The following is a 25,637-nucleotide window of genomic DNA, read 5'->3' as shown; positions in this document are numbered from 1 at the left end:
AATTACATATATAGTTGATCCTTGTTATCATTTTTTTTAATAGCAGGAAGGAAGGAAGGGATCAAATGTAGGAAGCAAGAAGAGAAAGAGAGAGTTAAACTCAAAATTTTTTAATTCCGAAGTCTCATTGGCTGATGCTTCTTACTTTTACTTGTTGATGGAGGAAAAGGTAAAATCCCTGCTAAGAAGACGGATGATGCCTAGGGGTGCAAACGAGCCGAGTTTGAGTTAATTTTGTGAAGTTCGACGAGCTCAAAATATCGAGCTCGAGTTCGAGCTTAAAAAATAAAAAAATAATTATTATTATTTTATTTTTAAAAATAAAAAATAATTATTTTTTTTAAAAATGAATAAAATAATAATTTTTTTAATAAATAATAAAATATTAGAGATATAGATGTAATTTTATTATTAAAATAAAAAATAAAAAAATATATATATAATTGAGCTCGCGCTTAATGTTTTTGAGCTCGAATTCGAGTTCGAGATCGACTTAATTAGCTCGAGCTCGACTCAAACTCGATATTGACGAGCTCGAGTCGAACTCGTATTCGAGCCGCTCGCGATCGATTCGCGAAACATCCCTAATGATGCCACTGACAAATGAGCTGGAATTAACGTTTGAACAGGGCTGCCTCCAACTGGAAGTAACTACTTCGATCAGGCAGGTGACACAAGAATACAAGTTAGCAGTAAATTTTAGTGGGTCGTGGATTATTTTTATTATTATGCCGTACTATTTCTTAACCCACGGACCCCAGATAACAATAAAAATCTGCGGCGGTTAGACATATATAGATCTGGAATCTACTTGTACCAAAGCCTGTCTCGTATCAATCCCCTCTACGCATACCCCAAAAATAATACGGATACAGCTAGCTATCCATCTTTAGCCCATGAGCTCTCTCTTTCTACTTTGTACTCGACTAGGATATATACGGAGCTTTTCTCAGTGCTCTTACTTGCTAAACTAAGACTAAAGAGGAAAAATGGAGGGGTTGGGCCTGAGGAGTAGGGGTATTGGGTGGCCAATGGCGGCGGCGGTGCTAACAGCAGCCGTGTTATTAGTGATGCTGCCTCAAGTCTCATCTATTCGCTACATTGTGGGATCTAACATGGGTGGTTGGGCCCCTAATGTTAACTTCACTATCTGGGCTCAAGGCAAACATTTCTACAATGGTGATTGGCTTTGTAAGTAAATTTCTTTCTCTCTTCAGATCCAGTACTTTTTTCCAGCTGAGCTTGCCTTATAACATGCTTGCCTTTTAGCATTACTTTACCAATTCTGTTCCTGCATAGAAGAATGCGGAGCTTGATATTGAGCTGATTTCTTGTTTCTTAGTATGCTGTTGTAACTTCATTTGGGATATTTTGCTGAGATGAGATGCAGGTCGACTTGTTAATCAGCAATTTCTTGCCCCAGATATTCATAGTGACGGAAAGTTTTGGTTCTTATTGTCCTTGGATAGATGCGGTTGAGATTGCATTACTTTTTCTCAGTTACCTAAAAAAGTGGGATCTTCTATTTTCTTTTACTTTAGCTTAACTAAAGTGTTTTCGTTGGCGTTTTTTTATTTACATGTTTAGTCACAGCAAGTCCTTCAATGGAGTCGCAATAATTGGGATATTCAATTACTACTTCTATTTGCAATTGTTGATCTTCTCCTGAATTTGATTCAATTCAGTGATTCCCTATTCATTGTTCTTCAAAACTGCTACTGTATCATTTTCCTTCATCCTATATTAACTTATTCCTTCATCCTATCTTTCAGTGTACTGTTTTATTTGGTTAAAGATCCATTCTTTTTCTTGACTGGCCTACCTTGATATCGAAATGAATTCCCTTGAAATCCAGTCTTCCTCTAAGTCCATTTTCGTTTCCTTTCTCCTTATTATACAATGGAATTGTCCGAAGTCCGCCAATATTAGCATGACTGTGAACGCCTTTTTTGGTTTTCTTTCCTGTCTTTTCACCCATTGAGATTCGCTCTCCCGAGTTTTTTAATTAAGGCTCGACTTCGCGGAACCGTCCTAAATGTTAATTTCGATGATGACGAGAGGCAGCATGTTAAAATGCGTTGCTTATATATGCAAGGAAGAACATGATAAATCAGATCCAGTGAGACATGCTGACCGCATTTTGCTTCATGTCTCTGATCCGGACCCATCTGCAATTAGAAAAACCAAATGATAGCTGCTTTGGATCAATGTGGCACACTTAGTTGTAGTTCATTTTGAAGGTCAATATTGAAGAAGCCATATAAACTGTGCTTTTGCAGGTTAAAATACCGTCTGATAGTTCTTTTCTGATGGTTCCTTGTTTATTCTCCAGATTTCGTGTACGATAGGAACCAGATGAATGTGCTTGAGGTAAACAAGACCGATTTTGATTCATGCAATTCAGATCATCCTCTTCAGAATTGGACGACCGGAGCAGGAAGGGATGTTGTTCCGCTGAACATAACTAAGACTTATTATTTCATCAGTGGAAAGGGTTTCTGCTATGGAGGAGTGAAGGTAGCAATTCATGTTGAAAATCTACCTCCCCCACCAGCATCCTTGCCTCAAAAGAGTGATTCACCATGTCTGCTGCTGTCCACTTGCAGAGGCCAGGTTTTCATACCAACTCTTTTTGCAGCTGCTGCTTTATGGGATGCCTTTATTCTACGCTTGTGATCAAACAGAAGTTGAGCAAATGTTTGTCATTTTAGCCGTTTCTCTGATCCAATTAGGGATCAAGATTGGGCTGTTTTCGATTGTTCCTTTTCCAACAATCTCTTATTTGTCCATTGCATAGTTTGGCCTGAAAGTTAATAGTGTTTTTCAGATCAAACAAGGCGGTTGATGTTGGAAGTCTGTGAGTATGTTGACCAAAATTGATTAAAGAATGTTGTATTGAATGACTTAACTGCATGATTTGCGGAGATCTTTGTCTGCGCCGCAAGTGATGGATTGCTTATTTGCATTGGTCCATAGACCGCGTGCTTTGTAGTATGATTATGGCTCGTATGGATGGATGATTGCGAGACGAGGGAGGGAAATCATGGGGGCGGGCTTTTCCATTTTTGATAAATTAATTATTCCTGGTTCCGTCAATTATCGGGGTTGGAATTGTTCCCGGTTACGGTAACAGTGCCTTGTTTGGATTGCATTTTTCTGAATTTTTTGTAAAAAAGTTATTGTAGCGATTTGATGTATGTGAGGTAAAAATGTGATAGAAAGACGTGTTCACGGAAAACATAGTAATTTTTTTCACGGGATATGACTCTTGAATCTTTGCATGCGGCGTGCGGTACCATCTGATGTGAGGGTTGTCTCTGAAATGTAAAATCGTCAACTCCATAGAACAGGCAACCAAATAATTTGCTTTCTTTTCTGGGAGGAGAGTATTGAAATTTTGTTCCCAAACATTTGTGATATGAGAGCTTTTAACCCCAAAATTATGACTCCAAGGATATGCCAGTGACAACCAAATTTGTGATCTCAAAGGATATTTTAGTGATAAAGTGATGAAAAATAAGATTTGAATCCTGATCTGGCATTTCACAAATATTTAAATCTTTTGTAATGGCCAACGGCCCGAGGGATAGTTGGTTCAATGAATTTGTAGATTGCCTTCCTTTTGAGGTTGGGACGGGTTTAAATTTTTTTTTTCTTTGAAGTGTAACTGGAAGTATTCGAATCCGAGATCTTTTACTTGTATTCACTCCCTTAAACCGCTCAACCCATTACTTTTCCGGAGGGATCCGAATTGTGCGTGCTTGTTGCTGCAGTGCAGACGATCAATCGCAGCATGCAATCAACGGCCGATTGGTCCACTGAGCTTCATTTAATTTGGGCTGTCCATTCAAAAGATTAATTGACCGCCCCAGATCGAGCCCAACAATTCACTGCATGATGCGGTTTTAGCACCTGGACTCGATCCGTATGGGACGCAGGTGACTGAAAGCCTCTGTTGGTTGTTCTTCCAATTTTCTATCTTCCTCGTTGTAATTTGTAAATATCTCCTCTTGTAATATGTTCTGTAACAAACTTTTCATTTCACGCACAATCTATTAAACAAAGTGTGTAGAAAACAACTGTTCTAGCATACATTTGTTCTACCTTTGATGAAAGCAGTGATGCATGCATGCAGTTCCTGTGAAGTAAAATCAGTCAAAGGTTTTGTGGGTGGACTTGTTCAATGTTGAAATCTTTGATCATATTTTGTGCACAGTTTTTTTTTTTTTTTTTTTTGCTTTGATTTCTTCAAATAATTAAACCTTTTATTTTGCTTTCTTTTTTCCTTTTTTTTTTAATATATTTATTTACAACTTCCAAAACAAAGATATACATCAATCTGCCAAGAAAGAAAGGAGAATAAAAGTTTTAATTCTACACCTCGAGTGGACGCTTAATTTTGGATCACCGCTAATACATTAAGGCTTGGTGGGGTGGGAGGTAATTTGCCACAATTAAATGTGGTCTTGTTTAAAAAAATTCAGGCAGATGCGTAGTGCACTCTTTTGATTCGATAGTGATTTAGTCTCCTTCGAATTATTTTATAATTTCTTCATGTCCTTCCCCTTCCTATAATATAGAAAGCTATCGTATCAGAAAAAAGAGAAAAAAAAAAGAGTCGACATTTAATTTTGGGCACTAATGGTTCGGCTGGCCGCTCACCCCAATGTTGCTGCTGGTCCGGCAGTACTTGCAAGGAGATCCGGTACGCCAACGGGTTGTCGTATCGCACAGCTTTGTACAAGTGGGCGACGGTGATTAATCAAGGCCAAAAAGGTAAGATTAGCAAAACAGAAATCGTGAAAAATGCAAGCGAGAGTCCAACAGCGGGTCACCACTCAGCTTAGCTAAGCATCCTAGTCACTGCGCTCGCTATATGGCTGGTTGGTTGTTAAATACCAGCCAATCTGCCACTTGCCATCTCTTCTTCTTCGTGCCAGATATGCATTTTTGGGGTCTTCTTTACTTAGTTACTAGTCTTTTCTTTTGTATATATTTGCTGATTTTTCGAGGTCGATCCGGCGGAATAAGTTAATTTACGGTTAGCTGGCACCATCCATCAACGCGAGGAATGGTACGTAGACTTATCAAATCTAATGGTTCTAGTTCCATAACGGCCTCCTTCATTATTTTGCTCTCTTTTGACAGTGGTTCTTGGTTGGTTTGATCATCATGATGCTGGGCAAAAGGGGTGGTGCATTATGGCTGTTGGTGGCGGCGGCAACGCTAACCTGCGCTTCCTGCAGACTCATCCAGGTTGGAGGTAAGCCTGGTTGGAGACCGGACGTTAACTACACCGAATGGGCCGCTCAGCAGCAGCTTTGCGTGGGAGATTGGCTCAGTCAGTATACCATACTCTCTCATAAAATTGTCTCCCTACCTCTCCTTTTGTTTTCCATCTTTTGCTCCCCTTGTGGTGGTTGTTTCTTTCTGCGCTCTTGACATATAATTCTAGCGAAAAACTGGTTTCTTTCTGCAGTGTTCAGATTCGATAAGAGGATGTACAACGTGCTGGAGGTGAACCGGACAAACTACGAGCTGTGCAACGACCATGGTTTCATACAGAACATTACAAGGGGTGGGAGAGACGTATTCCAACTCACAGAGGCCAGGCCTTACTACTTCCTCTGCGGCGGAGGCTATTGTTACGGTGGCATGAAGGTGGCTATTAATGTTGTTGAAGCATCCCCACCCGCACCTGAACCCACCCCCAAAAATGGTTCCCCCATGACAACAACCAGCAGCAACCTGCTTGCTCTAACCATGGTTTCTGCTGCTGCCATTGTAATTTGGTGTCATGGGTCTCCGCCTTTCACCGTTCACCGACTTTAGCCTCTCCCTCCTATTTGGGATTGCAAGTATTGAAACCTAGTTCTTGTTTGCCCGTGGTATGAATGGATCAGTAGTTTTACTACTCATGTTTCCAAGTAAAATTCAAACCTTAATTGCTTGAAGCCAATTCCGCCCAGGAACACTGCAATTATGTATACCAAATCCAACCCAACGCATCCCCTCATGCATGTGCGCCTTTGATTTGATCCGGTGTTGTTTCAGTTCCTTCGAATTATCCCATGAACTCTTCAAGTCCTCCTCTTCCCTGCAGTGTAGGAAGCTATCGTATCGAAAAAAAAAAAAAAAAATCCCCCAATTTTTGGTATTAAAAATGATGTCCAAATTAGCCTCCACATGTTAGCGTCCACATATTAGCCCAATAGAAGGAAGCATACTTCAAATATTATAAAATTTACAGCATTTTGAAGAGATTTACACGTGTGCAGATCACTCAGCCAAGCTAGCAAGAGGTTTAGCTCCTGGGTTTAACATTTGAAGAGCTTTTGGGCCGAGAGATCTGTGGAGCGGCTGGCACTCCCCAGTTAGTCAATATGTAATGGGCCTTTGGCCCTCAATAGCACAGAATACAAAGACAAAAAGTAGATCCGCTGCACCTTTTTCGGGAAACGGGCTTAGATAATCTTCTATCGAACCAAACATGAGAAGGAAAGAGGTAGTACTTGCAAAATACTAATACAGTCATAGTTGTCAAAATCGCGACGATCCTACGATCCGGATAACCAAAATCGATCCGGATCGTATGCAGAGTCGCAAATCATATTAATTTTTTGCAGGATCGCACATAGAATCGTAGCAGGATCGTTCAGGATCGTGCAGGATCGCGTAGGATCGTAGGATCGTAGGATCGGTAGGATCGTACGATCCTACAATTTTTTTGTAAATTTGTGAAATACGAAACTCCATTTTGCAAATAAATGAAAATATTTGTGGTATATTTGTAATTTATCAAAGAATTGCAACCTTTAATTGCAATTAAGAGCCTTTGATAGGATCTTACGATTCTACGATCCGATCCTGTGAAACTAAAATCGATCCTACGTAGGATCCCGATTTTACAAACCTTGAAAACAGTACATAATAACAAATAAATAGTTTTTTTTTTAAATAAAAAAAATGGTGATGGAACTCAAAAGCAAGGGATAAGATTTTTGGGAGGGAGGGACAGAACTCAAAAGCAGAGAAGAGAAAATGAATTCATGAAATCAGCTGCGGCTGCGACGAAAAAACAGCAGCAACAAGGAGAAGAGAAGAAGCTCCCAAAGTATAAAAGTCTGAATGGCAGCGGCTGCCTCTCCTGTCTCAGTAACTTCATCACCTAATTATCGCACCAATCCATCTCCAACCCGAAAGCTCCCTCCCCAATCATGGCCTCCCACTGCTCCAACACGCTTTTCTCAACCCCTTTCCTCACGTCGGACATCCATCGCCGGAGCTGCTCAATCCATGAAGCAACCATCGTCGTCCGCACAACCCAATCCAGAAGTACACTTGAGCCTCGATGCGGTTCAACGATTTATTCACCTCAATTTTGGGAACTGGACCGGCACTTTCCACGTCTGTATTACTACTGCTATATTTATATATAATTCTTTTTGCTTGATTTCTTTCTCGACTTACCCCCTATGCAATGCATTATTCAGTCTGTCTCACGACCGTGTTCTCTCCCCAACCCCTACTTTTTGCTGTTTCTCAATTTTGCAGCAATTTGATAGCCAGGGGAATTTGATGCATAAAATAAGTACCAAGCTTGCTGCGGGTTCTTATGGCGAAGATGAACTCATAAGTTTGATTCAAACGTAAGCTTCTTTTTTTAGCTTTTAATTTACTGATTTTTAGTTTGTAGTTTGTACCTTTGCTGCAATCACTAAGCCTCTCTACTTTTTCAATTTGTTTCTTTTCCTCGTAATTCTTCCGACACTGTTTTGACGATGTGGTTTAGGTAGGTGGAATGCCTTTAATTCACACGGATTATTGGCTCATTGATTATGCTTTCCAGATTCGTTAACTGAATTTTGGTTACATAAGTGACATTCTCATTCTCGACGGTTTATTTTTTAGGCCGCATGATTTGTGGTTCATTGGTTATGCTCTACTGACTTGTTGATTCAGTCTTAGAAAGAGCTGAAGTTGATCACAGATTTAATTGCAATTCTGTCAACTCTCATGGCCTCTTCAGTGGCAGATTGGGAGAATTCTAACTAAAGATATCTAATGCACTACTTCACAATTCTTTTAAGACTTTAAATTTCATTGCCTCTCCGAAATCAGGTAGGTAGCTTAGTTAATCATTGATTTATTTTTTTTTGCCTCAAAACTTTCTAGATGCACAATGTGTGTCCTTGTATAAGCTCATATATTTGGTTAATTTGTAAAATTTACTCGCCTCATGAAACGACATTAGGCATGACCCAAGTCCGATGAATGGAAAGTTTGATAGCTTAATCCATTATGATGACCTTGTTAACCGCATGACTAAATTGTCAGGTTATACATCAAACAACCTCCATCAACGACTTCATTTTCTGGAATTGATGATGATGAGGCAGAATGGTCTGAGTACAAAATCAAAGAGATCAACATGTTTACTATGGATAAATATCAGCAGGTAAGCCTTCTCAATCCTGATACTGTCAATTTCGTACTTTATTATTCTAAATGGAGCTGTGGCACACTATTTTCATATGTTTGCTTCTATTGAGATTCAACTGAACTTAGTTTGCAGATTGGTTTTTTCCCCAAAGAGAGGGCATTTGCATTGAGGTACCAGACTGCTGGAATGTTAGAAACTGTGCTCAGACAAGGGGTGTTAGGCGAGGATGATATTGGAGAAGAATCACCCAAGTGAGTGCATTCCTCTCGGTGCTGTCATGTTCATTTTTCATCCCTCCTGCTTCTCCTCTGTATAGTGCCTCTTAAATTGAAAAGCTGCTTTTTATGCATTGCAAATTGCAACCAGCTGCTTGTGCATGTGCATGTGCATGGTGCATGACTCACTAACTTACAATAATTGGGTATAGTAGAGCACAGGTGCGTGTCTCTTTTCCGTATAAGTTTCTCTTACCGTCTTCTTGGTGATAGGTAGATAGAAGTATCACCCCTTTGTGAATCCTCCCAAGAATGCAACTAACCTCCTGATATTGAAAATCTGAGTGGTTACACACCTGAAATCATCCCTGGTTGCATTGCTCATCCCCTAATGCCTGGTCATGCATATAAATGGAGACGAGGGAACCAAAAGTTACTATCAGACCCTTTTTTTGACTCAATCTAAGTCAGACAACTAAAGAAAGCTGTCGCGTGTAATGTTGAAAATTGTTAATTATGTGCAATTAAACGCTTGCTGATGATTTGAGTACTCAGATTGTTGCTCATTTGGGGACTATTCGATAAAATCTATGCTACTGTTCTCATGGATATTTACCAGTATGCTTGATCTTGAGGGTTTTCTGGATTATTGCTGGTATTCTCATGGATACTTACCAACATGCTTGACATTGGGGTTTTGTGGCAATCCTTTTGTGCTAACCCTTCTCAACTGTCCCTGCACTGGTTTTGCTTTTCCACAGAAATCTAAAGCTTCCCTCGAGACAACCTTCTATTGTATGTGAGAATTGCCTATATTCACTGGAGAAAGATCGGCGAGTAAGAGCTTTCCATGTCATCGATCCAAAAGGAATTCTGGATATGCTCCTTGTCTTCCTTGAAGATAGAGGTAGCACTGCACCTATTCCACCTACCTTTGATGATTCTCAGGTAGACTCGAGTCACCAAGTGAAGCTTGAATAGTACATATTACAACTTCAGTTCTTGGGTTTTGACTTTCCTTTATTATTCTCGTGATATCCAATCATGTCTGGCTTTAGGATTATGGAGACAGGATTAAGCCTTTTCTGGGTACATGGAAAGGGCATTCTATCACAAAGCGCAGTGGTGTTTATGGAGCAACACTTGCTCGAGCTGACACTGTGGCTGTACTTGAAATAAATAAGGATGGTCAACTAATCCAGGTTTGCTGCGCTACTTCAAAGCTATTTCTTTTGATGTGGAAGTTACAGAGATGAGTTTTAGGTGAAAGAACCAAAAGATATATCACTCTTCAAAGAAATCTTTTCAAATAAGAACAGGAGTGGTATTAACATATCTGCTTTCTTCATCTATTTTGAACCAGTATCTTTCTGCTCTTATTTCTGTTAACCTTATGTATGCTATTTTCTGCCGATAAAAAATGTGCAATATCATTAAATTTTAATGATTCTGTTTTCCTGACATAATCGGGGATTATATATTTTTTTAAAAATAGTTTGTTAGTTTTCCTTGTTTCCTACAGGATATTGCATCGACATTGGAGGGGAGAGATATTACTACTAATGTACATTGGACGGGGACCATGTCAAAGAATTTGGTTACCTTTGACGGAGGTTTCCAGCTGATTTTACTGCCTGGGGGTATGTACATGGGATGCCCATGTGACGTGGCAAAGTGTGTTCAAGAATCTAAATCGTTCCACTTGGAGTTCTGCTGGCTCGAGTCACCTGGAAAAAGACAGAGACTGGTCCGTACTTATGACGTGGAAGGCCTCGCTGTCTCCTCAACCTACTTCTTGGAGAGCAGAGTATGATTACTGATGCTTCTTTTCTAGATACTTATTAAATAGGAAGGGGATTTACATTCAAAAATTTACGGATGTGATAGCGTATTTCTGGCTAGCTGATATACAGGTTTCTCATTGGGAAAAATAACGGATGCAGTCTGAATTGAATATATATATATATGTTTCAAATCATGTCATGGAGATTTCTGTTAGTGCTTAAAATGATCAATGGGTATACAAGTTGAAGTTCTAAAATGTGGATTATGTAGTGAGAGGTGCCTAGTCAATAAATTAAACTTGATCTATTTTTTTTTTTTTTTTTATCGTGGCTAATGAAAATCAAGTTGCCCATTTTTTGCCTTCCTATGTCGTCAATCATCTTGGATAATGCAGCTTTGTACTCCCGGATTCTGAAATCATGTTGCCAGTTTACATTGGACAAGCCCTTTGCAAGCAGAATTACAGTAATCCTTGCCGTCCAGTACCTACATTCAGAAGATTTGAACCAGAAAATGCAAAAACAGAGAATTTCCTATCGATCGCATTAAACATGCTTTCGAAGTTTGGGTCATCTATACATAGGGCTTTCAAGGACTTTGGGTCAGCCCTGGCTTTGTTCTTTTTTTCTCTCGAGTATGGATTATATGAAATGGCGCTTTTCAATAGTTGCCACAGCGATAAAATGTGGGTGCCTGCGTGTGTGGTTAGGTAGCTGTTTTGTGAATGGCACGTCGACAATGCCATAAAAGTTTTAGAAGCCGTGTTGTGGTCCAGGTGGGGGATGAGGCAAATGTTGCATGCCTGGTTCAGGTCGGGTCCCTATTATTTCACGTTAAAATGCTCCCTCCTTTGATCTCCTGCAATTGGTTATGTTATGGGTTAAAGGCTTTTTTGTATCTGGAGTGTCTTGACAAGATGTGCAAAATCTAGATGCACTTTTTACTAGCAGTCACAATTCTGCGTCAAAGTATCCTATCCTACTTGCGAGTCCCGTACAACGACATCATTGTCAAAGGACTTGCAATTTGCTAGCTGCTCGCGAGTCGCAAAGGCTAGACAGTTGGGTCTCCTGTGTGGGATGGGGTGGGTGTTCCGTTGCCATTCTGTCACATCCATCTTAAAGAAATCCGTGCACGTTTGAGGGCCCAATGGATGAAGAAGAAACAAGCTGCCTATCTGTATGTAAGTGGAGTAGTATAGGTGGAGCAATTATATGCTCCGTAGTTGATGCATTTTCAGCCACTTGGATGATTTTTTTTTTTTTTTTGTTCTGCCACTTGGATAATGATCCCTTCCCATAAAATAACATATTGAGAGCAGAAGAAGACAGAGTAAAAGGAAAGCAAAACGAAATAGGAGTACGATAATTCAACGCATTTATGTACAAAATACGTAACCTGAACGCAAGAGCCGTATAAATGAATGAATGACGTCCGAAAATAGCAAGGCCCGGTGTTGACCTGCTGAGAGCATCGCTACCATTGCCTCGGCTGCGTATGACTGACTGACAGATCGACACCTTCTATGATTAGCTGTCTTTTACGTTTATTTTTTTATTGTCACCGAACAAATATTAAACGGTTTTACATTTATTGTGGAACTAACCTAGATGGAAGTTCATTTTTTTTTAAAAATAATCCAACTTGTCAACCTTGTCTTACTTAATTATTACTGTTAATTTTTTTTTCAAGAATAAAAAAAAAATGTCACCATTAATCTTTGAACTCGATTCTTTACTAAAAAAATTTTTTTCATTAAAAGAACATGCAAGCAAAGGTACATTTTTATTTATTTATTTGTAATTAATCTTCCTAATGCATAAATATTTTTTGAACTAATAAAAAATTATAAAGAAATCCATTAATAAAGCAAGTTAAGAGGAAGGATTTTTTTTTCTTTTTATTTGATTTAATGTTTGACTTTTTGTTCCGAAATTGCATTTGGTTTGACTGACTACATGTGACCCCTTGTGATTACAACAAGTAGCTAGTTAGTACTTAATTCTCACGGTGGCTGCTGTGACGTGTCGAGGCACAGTCCCGGTGCAGAAAAGTGAAGACATAAGGTACCATTTTCAACGCTCAACTCAAAACGGGTATCCCATCCAATTCCAAGGTGGGCAACAATTGACTCGAATGCGTACCTTTTGGCCACCGATTGATCACATCCAATTTTCTTTCATCTTTTTACTTCTTTTTTTTAGGGACTAAAATAACCCATGATTCAGCACTAACCTGCCATCTACTTACTTCCCTCGTTGATTAAAACAACAGCAAACCAATAAAGAGCAACTGCCGACAAAACTGAATATAATTATTTCCTTCACGTTCATGGCTTTGTAAGATCTTTATCGGCTGGCTCTGTTTATACGAATGGAATACAGTAGTGTATGGAAATGACATTTTTTGTACGCAGCTTTCCAATTCGTTTCTGCTACGCAGTAGTGACTTGAGAAAGAACTACAGAAAGATCTTCCGAAAATATAAAGTCCCCCAACCTCCCTCAAAAGAACTACAGAAGGAAAAAATCATACCCCATAGTATAGTAGCCATCTCACTTCGCTACAGTAATGAATCTTCATGGTATTCATGCAAGTACGTACTACAAGCAGTTATATTGCAAGTATGCTATATTTTTTAAATTTTCTATTATATATTGCTTTCTTGAAACTGCTGTATTTATTTTTTACTCAATTAATAGTTATTGCATCTTAAGAAAATAAAAAAAAACTAAAACATAATAATGTTTATGTAGAAAAAATAGCAACATGATAAAATATAAGACAGAGAATGGCACGGGGTGTGAACAGAAGATCCGTTGCAGTTTGCCGCGCGGTTGTTTCATGCATGTTATAAAGCCAACTACTTGGACTCATGCATGTTAAAAAAAGAACACGCCAGCCACCGACTTGCAATGATCCTCTAAATAAAAGTTTTGTGGATATCAATACACAGTTACACACACCAAAGTTCATTGCAACAATGAATTTGTTCGCTTAAACTATTTAAAAAAAAACAGAGAGTTAAAGAGTCTAATATTGACATATTACTTGGAAATGATGAGAGACCTTAACATTGACGATGCTCTCCTCAAGACTAGTACTCCCTCCGTCCCATTTGATAGTCCTATTTCTTTTTTTTTACACAGTTTAAAAAAAAGTAGTTAATTTTGTTGGAAAAGTAAATTTAGATTGCTATTTTCTTAAAATACCTTCACATTAAATATGATACAACTTTATGGGAACTTCAATTGATGGTAAAAAAAGAATCAACTTTCATTAAATGGGGTAGATTTATAGTAATAACTACTTACATTGAATAAGGATATTTTAGAAAAATTAAAATATAATTACATTTTTTAATTGAAAAGTGAATTAAATTAATTTAGAACAGATGAAAAAGAAATACAGAACTATAAAAATGGGACGGAGGGAGTAATATTAATAGAAAGCCCAGTGCCCAGACAGCAGGTGGGAAAAAATGCGGGATTTACATCAGTTTCATCGTTCATGGTCTTTATTTGTACGTCACAGTTTCACAGGACAGGAGAAGAAAAATTAAAAAAAAGAGCTAGAAAAGCGGTGACGGGTCCCAGCAGTTGACAACAATTCAAAACAGGATACAAATATGTAAATGCAGCGAGGAAAGAGAGTGGTCAAGTTGGCTTTTCAGGACACACGCAATCTTTTCACAATTCAACCCAAGTTGGATTATTACTTATTATTAGCCGATAGCAAGTTAGCAAGAAAGCAACTAACTTCTCCTCTTCTTTTTTTATATAGCACACCAGCTTCAACTTGTAGTATAATCTACACTCGCGTAGGTACAGATAGGACGCAAAGGGCTAGGCTTCAGCTTCTTCTTCAACTCTTTCTACACAGGTGAAATCAAGAATCAGCAAAAACAAAAGTATGGGTCAGACGGAGATGGCGACCGAGACTGGTGGTGGTGCTGCTGCGAAAGGACAGCGGCGGCCAACGATTACAGTGCCACCTCGGGCTCCTTTTGAACCCCTTTTCACCAGTGGGTCTATGCCCGGATACAGCCCAGGTCCGATGACCCTTTTGTCCAATATCTTTTCCCCTGATTCCAATTCCTGCTCGTTCTCTCAGCTGCTTGCCGGAGCCATGGCTTCCCCTATTGGAAAGCCCACTTTTTTTGCCACCGCCGGGGATTATTCTACTGAGAATTATGCCGCTAAAGATGTCAACTTTGGAGTTGGGAACGATAAGGGGTCGGGGTATAAGCAAAATAGGCCGATGGGATTGGTGGTGGCTCAGTCTCCTTTGTTTTTGGTCCCTCCTGCCCTCAGTCCTTCTGGCTTTCTCAACTCACCTGGTTTTCTTTCTCCGCTTCAGGTATTTCCGCTAACTTGGTTAAGTAGTTGATGTAAATGGTTCTGAACATTTTTTTTTTCTGTGATATACGTCTTTTGAGACTTTATTCATGGATTTCTAAATCAAATGATGATGCGCGTTCTCACGATTAATTTTGTAACCATTAGTATCACTTGTAACTGCCTGCCGCGTGGACAGTCCCACTTTTTTTAGTATCAATTCTCACATTGTTGTATCTTGATTGAACACGAATTTATCTATGGAAATTAGGGATAAAGAGATTGCGTCTTTGTTTGCAACTGCTGAAGTTACAAGTAGATGAGAATCGAATATGGTCCATAGGTTAAGGGTCTTTGCTCGTTTTGATTCTTACTGTTTCCCCGAGCTGCTTACTTTTCGCCCTTTCCATTCTAATAAGGAAAGCGAAAAGGAAAAAAACAAAAAAAGTAAAGCGAGTTCCTTAGAGCCTTATCATGTTTATAATTTAGAATGGGAAGCTCTACTTAGAGTTGAGCTGTCATTTTACTCTAGATTCGGACAAAAGGTCCGCACTGGTCTTAGGTTGATATATAGTCTTTTTCCTGTCACTTGCAGAGCCCATTTGGAATGTCCCACCAGCAGGCTCTAGCACATGTTACAGCTCAGGCTGCGTTATCCCAGTCATTTGTTCAAATTCAAGCTGATTTTCAGCGTGCCTCAGCTATAGCTTCTGCAGAAGCAGCGGAGCTTAAGCCATCCTCTCTGCCTAGTGAAACCCTACAAGAAGAGGTGCACAGTATACCGGCAGAACCTCAGACTCTGAAGATGGTTCCATTAGAAGCATCTCAATCTGATAAAAAAACCGTTTCCTTTGCTCTTGATAAACCAGCTAGTGACGGTTACAACTGGAGGAAATATGGCCAGAAGCTGGTTAAAGCAAAAGAACATCCTCGGAGCTACTACAAGTGCACGCATCCTAGTTGTCCTGTCAAGAAGAAGGTTGAGCGGGCGAGTGATGGTCAAGTAACTGAGATTACATATAAAGGACAGCACAATCATGAATTGCCTCAGCCCAATTCACGAGCAAAAGATAATTCTTGTCTGAATGGGATGATGAGCTCGGAGGTGAACCCTGAATCTGGTTCGCGATGGCAGACTGAAGTTACACATGATGCTGCAACTTCTCACCCGAATAATTTAAAACACAAGGCATTCACTCAGTTATCATCTGAGCAATTTCCTGTTGCCAGCGAACAGGATGAGAGGGAAGACTCGGCAACAGTTATAGATGAGGATATTGATGATGATGATGAACCAAATGCAAAGAGAAGGTAATTTATCTTTGTCATGTCTGTGATAGTGCATTACCCTCCAAGATGGTAAAGGGAAAATCTTAAATGGAAAAAGTGCCTTCTTATTGGTTGTTTAATCTTCCATCTATGCAGGAGCACAGAGGTTGGGGCAGGTGTTCCAGCTCCATTGCATAAAACAGTCACAGAACCAAAAATAGTTGTGCAGACAAGAAGTGAAGTTGATCTTTTGGATGATGGATACAAGTGGAGGAAATACGGACAGAAAGTTGTCAAGGGAAACCCTCATCCAAGGTGGGACTCTTATCCTACATCATTTGTGAATTTTTTTATTGCCTACTAGATGACAATAGCTACTTATGCATGTTAAGCCTAGTGCAGCTTATCTTTGCAAAAATTTATCTACTAAGAAGGCTAATATATTGGGTGCTGTCTATTTGGGGATCACATTTTCTTTGCCTGTGGTAAGATTCAGTGGGTTTTACGTAATGGTTATGAGAAACGCATTGTGGGGTATCATTCTGACTGTCAATATCTTTGGGTTCCGAGTTTAATGTTCACTTTGTTGCTCTGTAAAGAGCGTTAGAGAAGGAATTAATTAAAATGAAAAGCAGCTAGTGACAAAAGTTTGTTGCAGTTAGATATTTCAAAATGTCAGACCTTGACTTGGTTCCACTTGTTCTTTCCTTTCTCATACTTTATGCATTTACAATTTTTAGGATCTCGAATTAGGTGCTGAGTTACTTCATCATCGGGTGTAGAATAATTTTGGTTATATATGTAATAAGTGTGCATAGGAACACTTCATGAATATTAGTTTTTTCTTCTTCATTCTTGGCGATTTCGTCTCTCAGCTCATTTATTGTGAAAAAAGAATTCATTCTCTCAACTTAAGAAATGAATTGCTTAATTAGTAGTCAAGTTGTAATATTTACTATTGCTTCAAATCAGCCCTGTTTAATCAGAGAGTCCCTTTGTCAAATTTGAGAACGTAGGCTGGAAGAGAGAAGCATCATTTTCTTCTCCTTTCTGCAATGAGAAATGGAGGATATGAATGATATGGGGGTAAGAACCGAGTATGAGAGTTGGCATTGTCGATATTATATTGTAGATTTGAAGAATTCTTGTCACTGCTGCCGATTTTGTTAGGTTGTGCTTTGGTGTGAGGAATATATATATATATATATGCATATGATATTCTTAGGAGACATGAAAATATTTCGTGTTGCAAGAAAAATTTCTAGTTCTTTCCTTCTGCATCTATTACAGTCTGTACTATGATATTCGCTTAGGAGGGTCTCTAATTTGAGTTTGGTTTTCAACATTTGCTGTGTTTGCATCTACAGGAGTTATTACAGATGTACATTTGCGGGATGTAACGTTCGCAAACATGTTGAAAGGGCTTCAGCAGACCCTAAAGCCGTTATAACTACATACGAGGGCAAACATAATCATGACATTCCAGCAGGTAGAAACAGCGGCCAAAACAATGTCAACACAAACACTAAGCTAAAACCGCGAAGGCCTGTAGCTAGAAAGTCTTCTGTAGATAGAGAAGTGTGATTATGAAAGGAAAGATTGGATAACAGTTGTTTTGCCGCAGCTAAAGGAGGGAAAGATTTGCAGCATAAGCGGTAATCCTGAAGTGTATGTGCAAATGGTAAAGGCACAGCTCTGTACAGCTTTGGTGTTAGCTTTTGCAACAGTTGAATCAGTAGCAGATGAAGGCAGCCTATGAAGTGACTTTTTTTTTTTTTTTTTTTTTTGTGTTTTGGGGGGGGGGGGGGGGGGGGGGGGGGGTTTCATCCGATATTTCTGGTCTCTCTTCAATCTTCCACGTAAATGTATGGGAATCATACTTTTATGTAACTTTTAATTCTTTTGGGTGTATGCATGCCTCCTTGTGCTGATGAAGTAAATAATGAAGGGAGGGAGGGAGGGGATGAACTTCCATATAATTCTCTAGGCCATTCAAGTGCGTGTGTATGTTCTATGTGCATTGTCACTTGTACCTTGCTCAACAATTATGTGCCATTAGGCCTTTTTCTCCTTTCCCCCTCCTTTTCGAGTAGGAGTCTGGAAAGAGAGAGAGAGTTTCTATTTTTGGTTGGGTTTTTGTTGGAGTAAAGAATGGGTCAGCGGGTAAAGCAAAAATGCGCAATTTAATCCTTTATAATCAACCAATCATATAGCAGTGGGATGATACGTCAGATTGTGGAGCCGGAGTTGGTTGGAGAGTTGGTCCAAAATTCTACAGCATCGTCTCGTCTCTCCCTCCAATTTCAACCGACATAAATTAAAACGCACGCTTCCTAACGGCTACGTTTCACCTTTTCCCTCTCTTCCTCTTCCTTTCGCCTCAGACGGACCACGCAGTTGAGTCGACAGTAGCAGCATTAACAACTACGTCAGCAGCAAAGCGACGATCGACGATCAATCAACCTTCTTCATTTTTTTGCAGAAAATGAAATGAATTCTCTGCGTACTAGTTAGTAGTCCAGCACTGTTAGAAAGGAAAAAGAAAAAAAAACAAATAGTGAAGAAGTATTTAATTATTCTTGTTGCATGAATTTGGGAGCCACCAATGATTTTGTGAGTCTTCCTCGGAGTTAGGAAATCATGACACAGACCGACATTCTATTTCTCCCTTCTCACCCGTCCGCATATCCCGCGCGGGGAATTCGAAGAAAATATATTAAGATAAAATAAAATATTTCACTCTTTAGATTTTGTTGGCTTTGTGCCCAGGTGCCCATCCAACCAACCATCCAAAAAACTCATAGGCTCTCAGTTTTTCAGGGAATTTCTGTTTCTGTTAGCACAACCTGCAGCCAATGAGTCGATGCAGGGGTCATTGATCCCTTCCCCAGAAAACAAACAAAGAAGAAGAAATCCTTTTGACCCCCACAAATTTTCCCATGCCATGCTCGATCATCCGGGAATTGGTTTCTAGCTTTTCCCCCCATTTCTGATCCATTCATTTCTTTGATGGGTTTTGGGGGGTCATGGGTTGCATTAGCTCCAAACAGGCCAGGTCTAGGAAAAAATCGCCTGTTTTTGATTCCCCTGTGGATGTGATTGTCAGCAAGGACGACGATGGGGGGAATGGGCGCCCTGCTATTTTGGATTCCTCATTGAAGTTTCATTCTAATGTTGGGCTTGGGACCTTAGAGGAGATTAGGGAGGAATCTGAAAAGGAGGAGGATGAATCCGTAACGCAGCCGCCACCGGTGCGGCATCATGCTAGTGGCCCCCATTCAGGCCACCACCATTCCAGGTCTTCCAAGAAAGCTTCCTCTGCCTCCGTTAAAAAGTCTGCCTTTAGCCTCAAATTTGGAAGGTTAACAGAAGGTGAGCATGTTGCCGCAGGCTGGCCCGCTTGGCTTACTGCGGTGGCCGGGGAAGCCATTGCTGGCTGGCTGCCCCTCAGGTCTGATTCATTTGAGAGATTAGAGAAGGTAATCATCATGGTCTATATTCATTCCATTTGAGGTAGCTCATTGCTCGTTAGGACTAGTAATTTGGTTATGGACCACGTCATCTTTCTCCTCAGCGGGGATTATGAAAAATGGAGTCCTTATGTTAGTTTGAATGTGGTGCATGTGCTGGAGCCTGATAAATGCTTGGTCAAGTACATTTGCCAAGTAGATACAGTTTTGAGTGTTTCTGTTTTCTTCATGTTTCATCCGATGCTTGAGCTTTGGGATGCCGATTTTAGTTTTGTGAAGTGTTGCAAGCTACTTTATCGTGTTCCTTTTGAATTCGCGTTGTTTCTAGTGCTTCCATCATATGCATGGTCATATATCTGCGTGGAGATCTTACCAACATCTCCTGCACTACGAATGCTGATTCTCTCAATTACTCAGCTAAAAATATGAATTTCGAAGACCACATTGTGACAGTGCATGCAGCAGCATTTTTTAGTACGTTTGAAAATGAAGGGGAATTACATAATTCTCTGCTACTGTTCAGGCCTCACTTTTACTGGCCTCTGGAAAACCACATTTTGACACCGTTTCCTGGGAATATAACAAAAAAAAACAGTATATATCTTCATAGAAGCTCCATCTCCACTTTGCTGGAGACTCTTGAAGTGTTAGGGAAACCACATTTTCTTCCGTCGCATCGTGTAAGAAGTTCGGCTATTGAAATGATCACAACTATATTAAGAATAGTGAAGGGAAGAGTCAGGATAGCAATTTTCGAGCTGTCTCCATTCCATTGTGTCTTGACAATGTGCTATTATGAAATCCTTGATCATCCTGGTTTAGAAGTTACAATAATCATCTGACATCCCATGCTAGCAATTCATAGTACTACATGTTGATCACTTTTAAACATTTAGCCTTTTTTTGACTTGAAATGACATTAATGATGTTCCAATACTATCACCTGAATGCTTGTTGGCTTCTGGCCACTTTCATAGCAAATAAATTTCCATGCCCGATTAAATTAAGATTTGTTTTGTTGATGGCTTCTGCATGCATTAGATTGGACAAGGTACTTACAGCAGTGTGTATCGTGCACGTGATAATGAGACTGGTAAGATGGTAGCCCTGAAGAAGGTGCGTTTTGACAATTTCCAACCAGAAAGTGTCAGATTTATGGCACGAGAAATAACAATCCTTCGCCAACTTGACCATCCAAACATCATGAAACTGGAGGGGATAATAACGTCTCGCTTATCATGTAGCATATACCTTGTCTTTGAGTACATGGAACATGATCTCTCTGGTCTATTATCTTGCCCTGGCATCAAGTTTACTGAATCACAGGTCAGTTGTGTTTTATTTCAAAGTAAAACAACCCCTGAGTTTTGAATGATTTCTCCCACATTTCCAAAAGCTCTTATAATTCTTTAGCTAACTTTCTGTGTTTTAATTCAACATCTCTCTATGTATACTCTCTTTTTCTGGAGCAGATTAAATGCTATATGCGCCAACTAGTAAGTGGAGTAGAGCATTGCCATTCACGAGGAATTATGCATCGAGACATTAAAGCATCAAATATCTTGGTGAACAACGAAGGAATATTGAAGATAGCAGATTTCGGTCTGGCAAATTTTCTTAGTGCAAGGAATAAGCAACCACTGACTAGTCGCGTTGTCACTCTATGGTATCGGCCTCCTGAACTTCTGTTGGGGTCCACAAATTATGGGCTAACAGTGGATTTATGGAGCTTGGGATGTGTTTTTGCAGAACTTTTCATTGGGAGGCCCCTTCTTAAGGGAAGAACTGAGGTAAGGACAAACTAAAACATTACGCTCTTCTGATCTTAACAACAATACGCAAGATGGTGTTGTGGTAGATCCTTTTCAAACATAAAACGGTTGATGGAGTGATAGTAAAGGATAGATCACCAATAGAAACTAAAAAAGAATGTATACCTGCTAGCCAATGAAAAGTAAAGGAAAAACCATAAAGATCATAAAGTTCCCTGCATGTTAGTTACTGATTCTTCTTGCATTTTTCTTGCTAACTTCCTGTTCATCATGGAAGTAATTCATTGAATGGGATTTCAGATTTCAAGATTGTAACTTTCTGATACTTAAACCACTTCTTGAGTCATCATAAGCCTTACTGATAGGAAGAAGACATCTTATCATGGCTGTGAGCTGGCAGCAGCCATTCCAAATACTTTCTTTATCTACTGAAGTGGTGATATGTTTCTTCAAATTATTAGATAAAATGTGATAATAATCGGTGATATATATGCAAAACAAGAAATCAAGAACAACCAAATCAGCTGTTCTCATATTTCAGTTTCTTCTCTATAGGCTGTAATTGGAATAGTATGAATTGAAAAAGTTCTGTTGGAAACATCAGTGCATTCCAAAGATAGATTTACGTGTAAATATAAATTAAATACGTTCTGAGGTTTAACCAGCCTTAATTCTCCCGTCGTTCTTATTCATCTGTAAAAGGATGCGTTTACTTACATATGCAGGTTGAACAGTTGCACAAAATCTTTAAACTTTGTGGTTCTCCACCTGATGAATACTGGAAACAGTCCAAACTTCCTCTTGCAACCATGTTCAAGCCCCAGCATCCTTATGAAAGTACACTTCGTGAAAGATGTAAAGAGTTCCCCAAGACAGCAGTTAACCTCATTGAAACCCTTCTTTCAATGGACCCCCAAAAACGTGGAACTGCTTCAGCTGCCCTCGAGTCTGAGGTTAGTCTTGCCATCTGTGACGGTAAATATTGCTTCAGTTTATCTTTAACTTCCAAACTAGTGATCTTGCATATAGTTCTTGGTTCTTGATTGATATGATCATTCATCGAATTGACCTCTTGCATCATTAGTTTATAAACAAATAGTGTCCGATACATGTAATCTTTTATTCTCATCCTCTAAGACATGAGCTAATGTCCTCAATCTCCTTTCAATCAGTATTTCAATACGAAGCCTTATGCATGTGATCCATCAAGCATGCCGAAGTATCCTCCAAATAAAGAGATCGATGCAAAATTCCGTGAAGAAGCAAAAAGGTGAAGTTTGTTGTTCCTTGCAATCATGTGTATGTTTGAATCCTGTGAGTTGCCACATTTCTGCTCTTTTATACTTGCAGGGTGGTTCATATTTTAGGAAAGGAATTAATATTCTCTGGAGTTCGTTCCATAATGCTCCAGGTCAAAACTGCCACTGAACCTCGAAATTTTGGCATTTAGGTTTACCACTAGAGTCTGCAAACTTTCCATTTCGATGGCATTTGCTTTGACTTCTACATAGACTTCTCAATGAACTCAAATCACATTGATCCAAGTTGCCTGGCAACCAGTTCCATCTTATTAAATTTGCCAGTCCAAATCTCAACATCCTTTCATTAGAGAATTAGAGAATCAAGAACTCAGCAATAGTTGCAAGAGCGTGAAGATGTTTCCTGGGAAAACAGAATTTATTGGCCTCTCAAATCGAATTTCAATTTTCAAGAAAAATGCCAGGCAAATAGAAAAGGAAATGAAATGCTTAGCTAGGATCTTAAGACAGTGGGGAGGTTCTGGTTTCTATATTTCGACAAACAAGTGACTACCAACCAGCTTTGAGTTTCTTTCTCCTTGTAATTTTCACAACCAATATGCTTAGTGATACACCACTGCATTTTCAGGAAAAAGGTTGGAAGCACAGTCAGAGCATCTGGAGCCTCGAGAAATACGAGAAGAGGTCGCAAAAGTGCTCAAGAACCAAACAACTTCTTTAAAGTTGTTCCAACAGAGGTCTCTACTTTTCTATTATCATGTGTGCATATCTAATTTCTCAATGTGCAAGATTACACATCATATTGGAACTCTTGATCAAATGCAGTGAATTCTCCCGTTTACATTTTTGCTTGTAAATATGTATAGGAGGTTGATCCCATTACTCAAGCTACTCGAAGAAACAACAGTAGTAGTAAGGGCAAAGGGGCAACTGTATCCTGGATGTCTCTGAAGCCATCTGACACGGTGTCAGAGGCCTCTCAAATGACAGAAGAATCTCACGATGACAGCATTCGTTCGGTCCCAATAGAAATGCCAGCATCAAGTAATTTTGCATGGGCAAAAAGGCGAAAACAGGATGCATCCAGAAAGATATATGGTAATGCCAACATGAGAACTCAGAAGCCGAGTGCATTTGATCATTCCAGTGTACTGCAAGTAGAGGCCATCTTCGAATCAGAAGAGCAAGAGTACGATGATTTCTCAAGCAGGGCTGGTGCTGACGAGATTGCAAAGCGTGCTATGCAGAAGCAACGAATGAGGCCTCATCGACTAGATTCTTTTGAATCATCTGATATGTACGAGAATCAGGAATTGCAAATGGTAAGCCGGGCTCTCTTGTTATGACTGCCAAAACTTAAAATCAGGAGACAAATTGCAGATCTCTATCGTTCAGTGTGATGTTCTCTAACCATTTCGACAAAAGCTAATCTTCAGTCTCAACATGATCAAGTTAGACAAAAAGGAGATTTTAGAATGGCTAATATCATGATGAAAATATGTTGTTTCTAGTAGTATCCACACTTTGTCACAGCTGAAGAGAATTTAACCATACATGTATTATATATTATGTAAGTATGACTGGTTTATGCGCATTAAGTAACTCGATTCTCCATTTGGAATGCACCAGGATTATAATAGCCAACAAGGGCGGGTTAAATCAGGACCTTTGACATATCAGCCCCATGGAATCGAAGCAAGGCAAGACAGTCAGATCCATCACCCTATTCGTAGATCCCGGTTCTCCAGAGGTAAAAAAGTCTGAAGAGTAATTTTTCACTTCATCTCAAACGAAGAGCTAACTTTTGTTTCTCGTATTTAATCATCCTTGAATGGTAAATCACGACGAAAGAGATTCAAAATGACTTGTTTTACACTAGCAGATTTGTAATTCAAGGGCCGGGGATGCATGTTTCTGCAAATATTCTAGTGCTCTGAAGAGGCTGTAGTGGAAGTTTTATTGCCCCTGGAGATTCTTGAGGACTCCTTGGGTTGGGAGTCCAAACCACTGCTCGTTGCTGACAGACATATATGGTGCTACCTTCGCAAGGTTTTTCTTTTTGGCTCTGCTAATTTTGAGTCAGCATTTCAACTGTTAGACTCGAGCTCCAGTTTAGAGGCCAAAAGACTTTCAAGATTAAAGAATCAACAAAGAAGGTTGATCAAATTTAGATTAAAATAAAACAAACAAAAAAAGAAAAAGAGAAGGGCAAATCATCAGAGCATAATTAGGAGGATCATCTCATGCAACATAAAGTAGTGGACGTAAGAAGAACTTCGGATTCACCATAGATATAGTGAGGCTGACAGAATTCAGACACGGTCAACTGCTGATGCTGATCCTTTCCTGCAGTGAAGTACAACAATTACAACGTGTTGTACAAATGATAAAGCTCATGCTTTTGTACCGCTGAGATGATAATGTAAAGTTTTTTTTTTTTTTTTCTCCCTCGACGTACTCCAGAGCACCTGCACCCTTGCCTTGCTGACACCTGAGAAAGATTGCTTGACAACATTTCCATGACCCTTGTAATTTTTCGTTCATTTTTGCTCTTTTTTTTTTTTTTTTTCTCTGTGTCTCTCTTCTTTTAATTAATTTTCCTTGTTTTTACACCCTTGTATCTAAATTACGGAAAGTCTTATATCTAAATTATAGAAGTCTTTGCACCCTTCTAACTTTTACCGTTATTTTATTTGTTGCATTAATTCATGATTTCGCATATTCCTCGCCTCGGTTGAAAACACGGGCCCAAGAAGCCCAAAATCCTGAGCTCCCATACTGGACTACAACATCTATTGCATTCAATTCTTGGAGCCCTTAATAAAGTTGGGCTGTATTTTTAGCCTTAGGAGAGTCTTGCTGATTCATAGCTTTCTGCCCAGAGCCTCCCATTTATTTCAGCTGTTCCGGGATATGTGTTAGTTATGACACGAAATTTTGGTTAAAATTGTTTTTCTTTTTTGCAATTATCGGGGTTCATTCACAGAAGAAGCAGGATATGATTAGATGACCTAACCACGATATTGTTTTAAATTGTTGCCGATGTTACGTGAAAAATTTGTGTGCTTTCATGGACGAGGGTGTTGAA

General features: G+C 39.4%; 5 protein-coding genes across 6 annotated transcripts; all 5 read left to right on the top strand.

Annotated features, from left to right (window-relative positions):
- Positions 1-794: 794 nt before the first annotated feature.
- On the top strand, positions 795-2,924 carry LOC113699980 (early nodulin-like protein 17). The gene is made up of 2 exons (XM_027220361.2): positions 795-1,191; positions 2,333-2,924. The coding sequence occupies exons 1-2, from the start codon at positions 990-992 to the stop codon at positions 2,674-2,676; spliced, it is 546 nt and encodes a 181-aa protein (XP_027076162.2). The 5' UTR covers positions 795-989; the 3' UTR covers positions 2,677-2,924.
- A 2,011-nt stretch (positions 2,925-4,935) lies between these two features.
- On the top strand, positions 4,936-6,187 carry LOC113697837 (early nodulin-like protein 20). Its single transcript, XM_027217429.2, has 3 exons — positions 4,936-5,074; positions 5,149-5,341; positions 5,480-6,187. Exons 1-3 carry the CDS (start codon positions 5,072-5,074, stop codon positions 5,830-5,832), a joined length of 549 nt encoding a protein of 182 aa, XP_027073230.2. The 5' UTR covers positions 4,936-5,071; the 3' UTR covers positions 5,833-6,187.
- Positions 6,188-6,986: 799 nt separating this feature from the next.
- On the top strand, positions 6,987-11,686 carry LOC140004196 (uncharacterized). Of its 2 annotated transcripts, XM_072057048.1 has the most exons (8): positions 6,988-7,407; positions 7,555-7,649; positions 8,338-8,458; positions 8,576-8,694; positions 9,420-9,606; positions 9,717-9,860; positions 10,181-10,465; positions 10,838-11,686. In XM_072057048.1, the coding sequence occupies exons 1-8, from the start codon at positions 7,129-7,131 to the stop codon at positions 10,856-10,858; spliced, it is 1,251 nt and encodes a 416-aa protein (XP_071913149.1). In that variant the 5' UTR covers positions 6,988-7,128; the 3' UTR covers positions 10,859-11,686. The 2 variants fall into 2 exon arrangements, with proteins under 2 accessions (XP_071913150.1, XP_071913149.1); XM_072057049.1 differs by lacking the exon at positions 10,838-11,686 and having other exon boundaries at positions 6,987-7,407; positions 10,162-10,332.
- Positions 11,687-14,108: 2,422 nt separating this feature from the next.
- LOC113698076 (probable WRKY transcription factor 4) lies at positions 14,109-17,645 on the top strand. The gene is made up of 4 exons (XM_027217749.2): positions 14,109-14,801; positions 15,375-16,090; positions 16,205-16,363; positions 17,416-17,645. The coding sequence occupies exons 1-4, from the start codon at positions 14,355-14,357 to the stop codon at positions 17,630-17,632; spliced, it is 1,539 nt and encodes a 512-aa protein (XP_027073550.2). The 5' UTR covers positions 14,109-14,354; the 3' UTR covers positions 17,633-17,645.
- A 715-nt stretch (positions 17,646-18,360) lies between these two features.
- On the top strand, positions 18,361-25,218 carry LOC113698074 (protein IMPAIRED IN BABA-INDUCED STERILITY 1). The gene is made up of 9 exons (XM_027217744.2): positions 18,361-19,527; positions 20,560-20,844; positions 20,991-21,308; positions 22,016-22,243; positions 22,463-22,560; positions 23,178-23,286; positions 23,416-23,871; positions 24,179-24,299; positions 24,432-25,218. Exons 1-9 carry the CDS (start codon positions 19,075-19,077, stop codon positions 24,437-24,439), a joined length of 2,076 nt encoding a protein of 691 aa, XP_027073545.2. The 5' UTR covers positions 18,361-19,074; the 3' UTR covers positions 24,440-25,218.
- Positions 25,219-25,637: the final 419 nt, after the last annotated feature.

Source organism: Coffea arabica, chromosome 7c, assembly GCF_036785885.1.
Source record: "Coffea arabica cultivar ET-39 chromosome 7c, Coffea Arabica ET-39 HiFi, whole genome shotgun sequence".
Taxonomy (NCBI): Eukaryota; Viridiplantae; Streptophyta; class Magnoliopsida; order Gentianales; family Rubiaceae; genus Coffea; species Coffea arabica.
The sequence above is the reverse complement of the archived record's forward strand: the minus strand, read 5'-3'. Positions and strand labels throughout refer to the sequence as shown.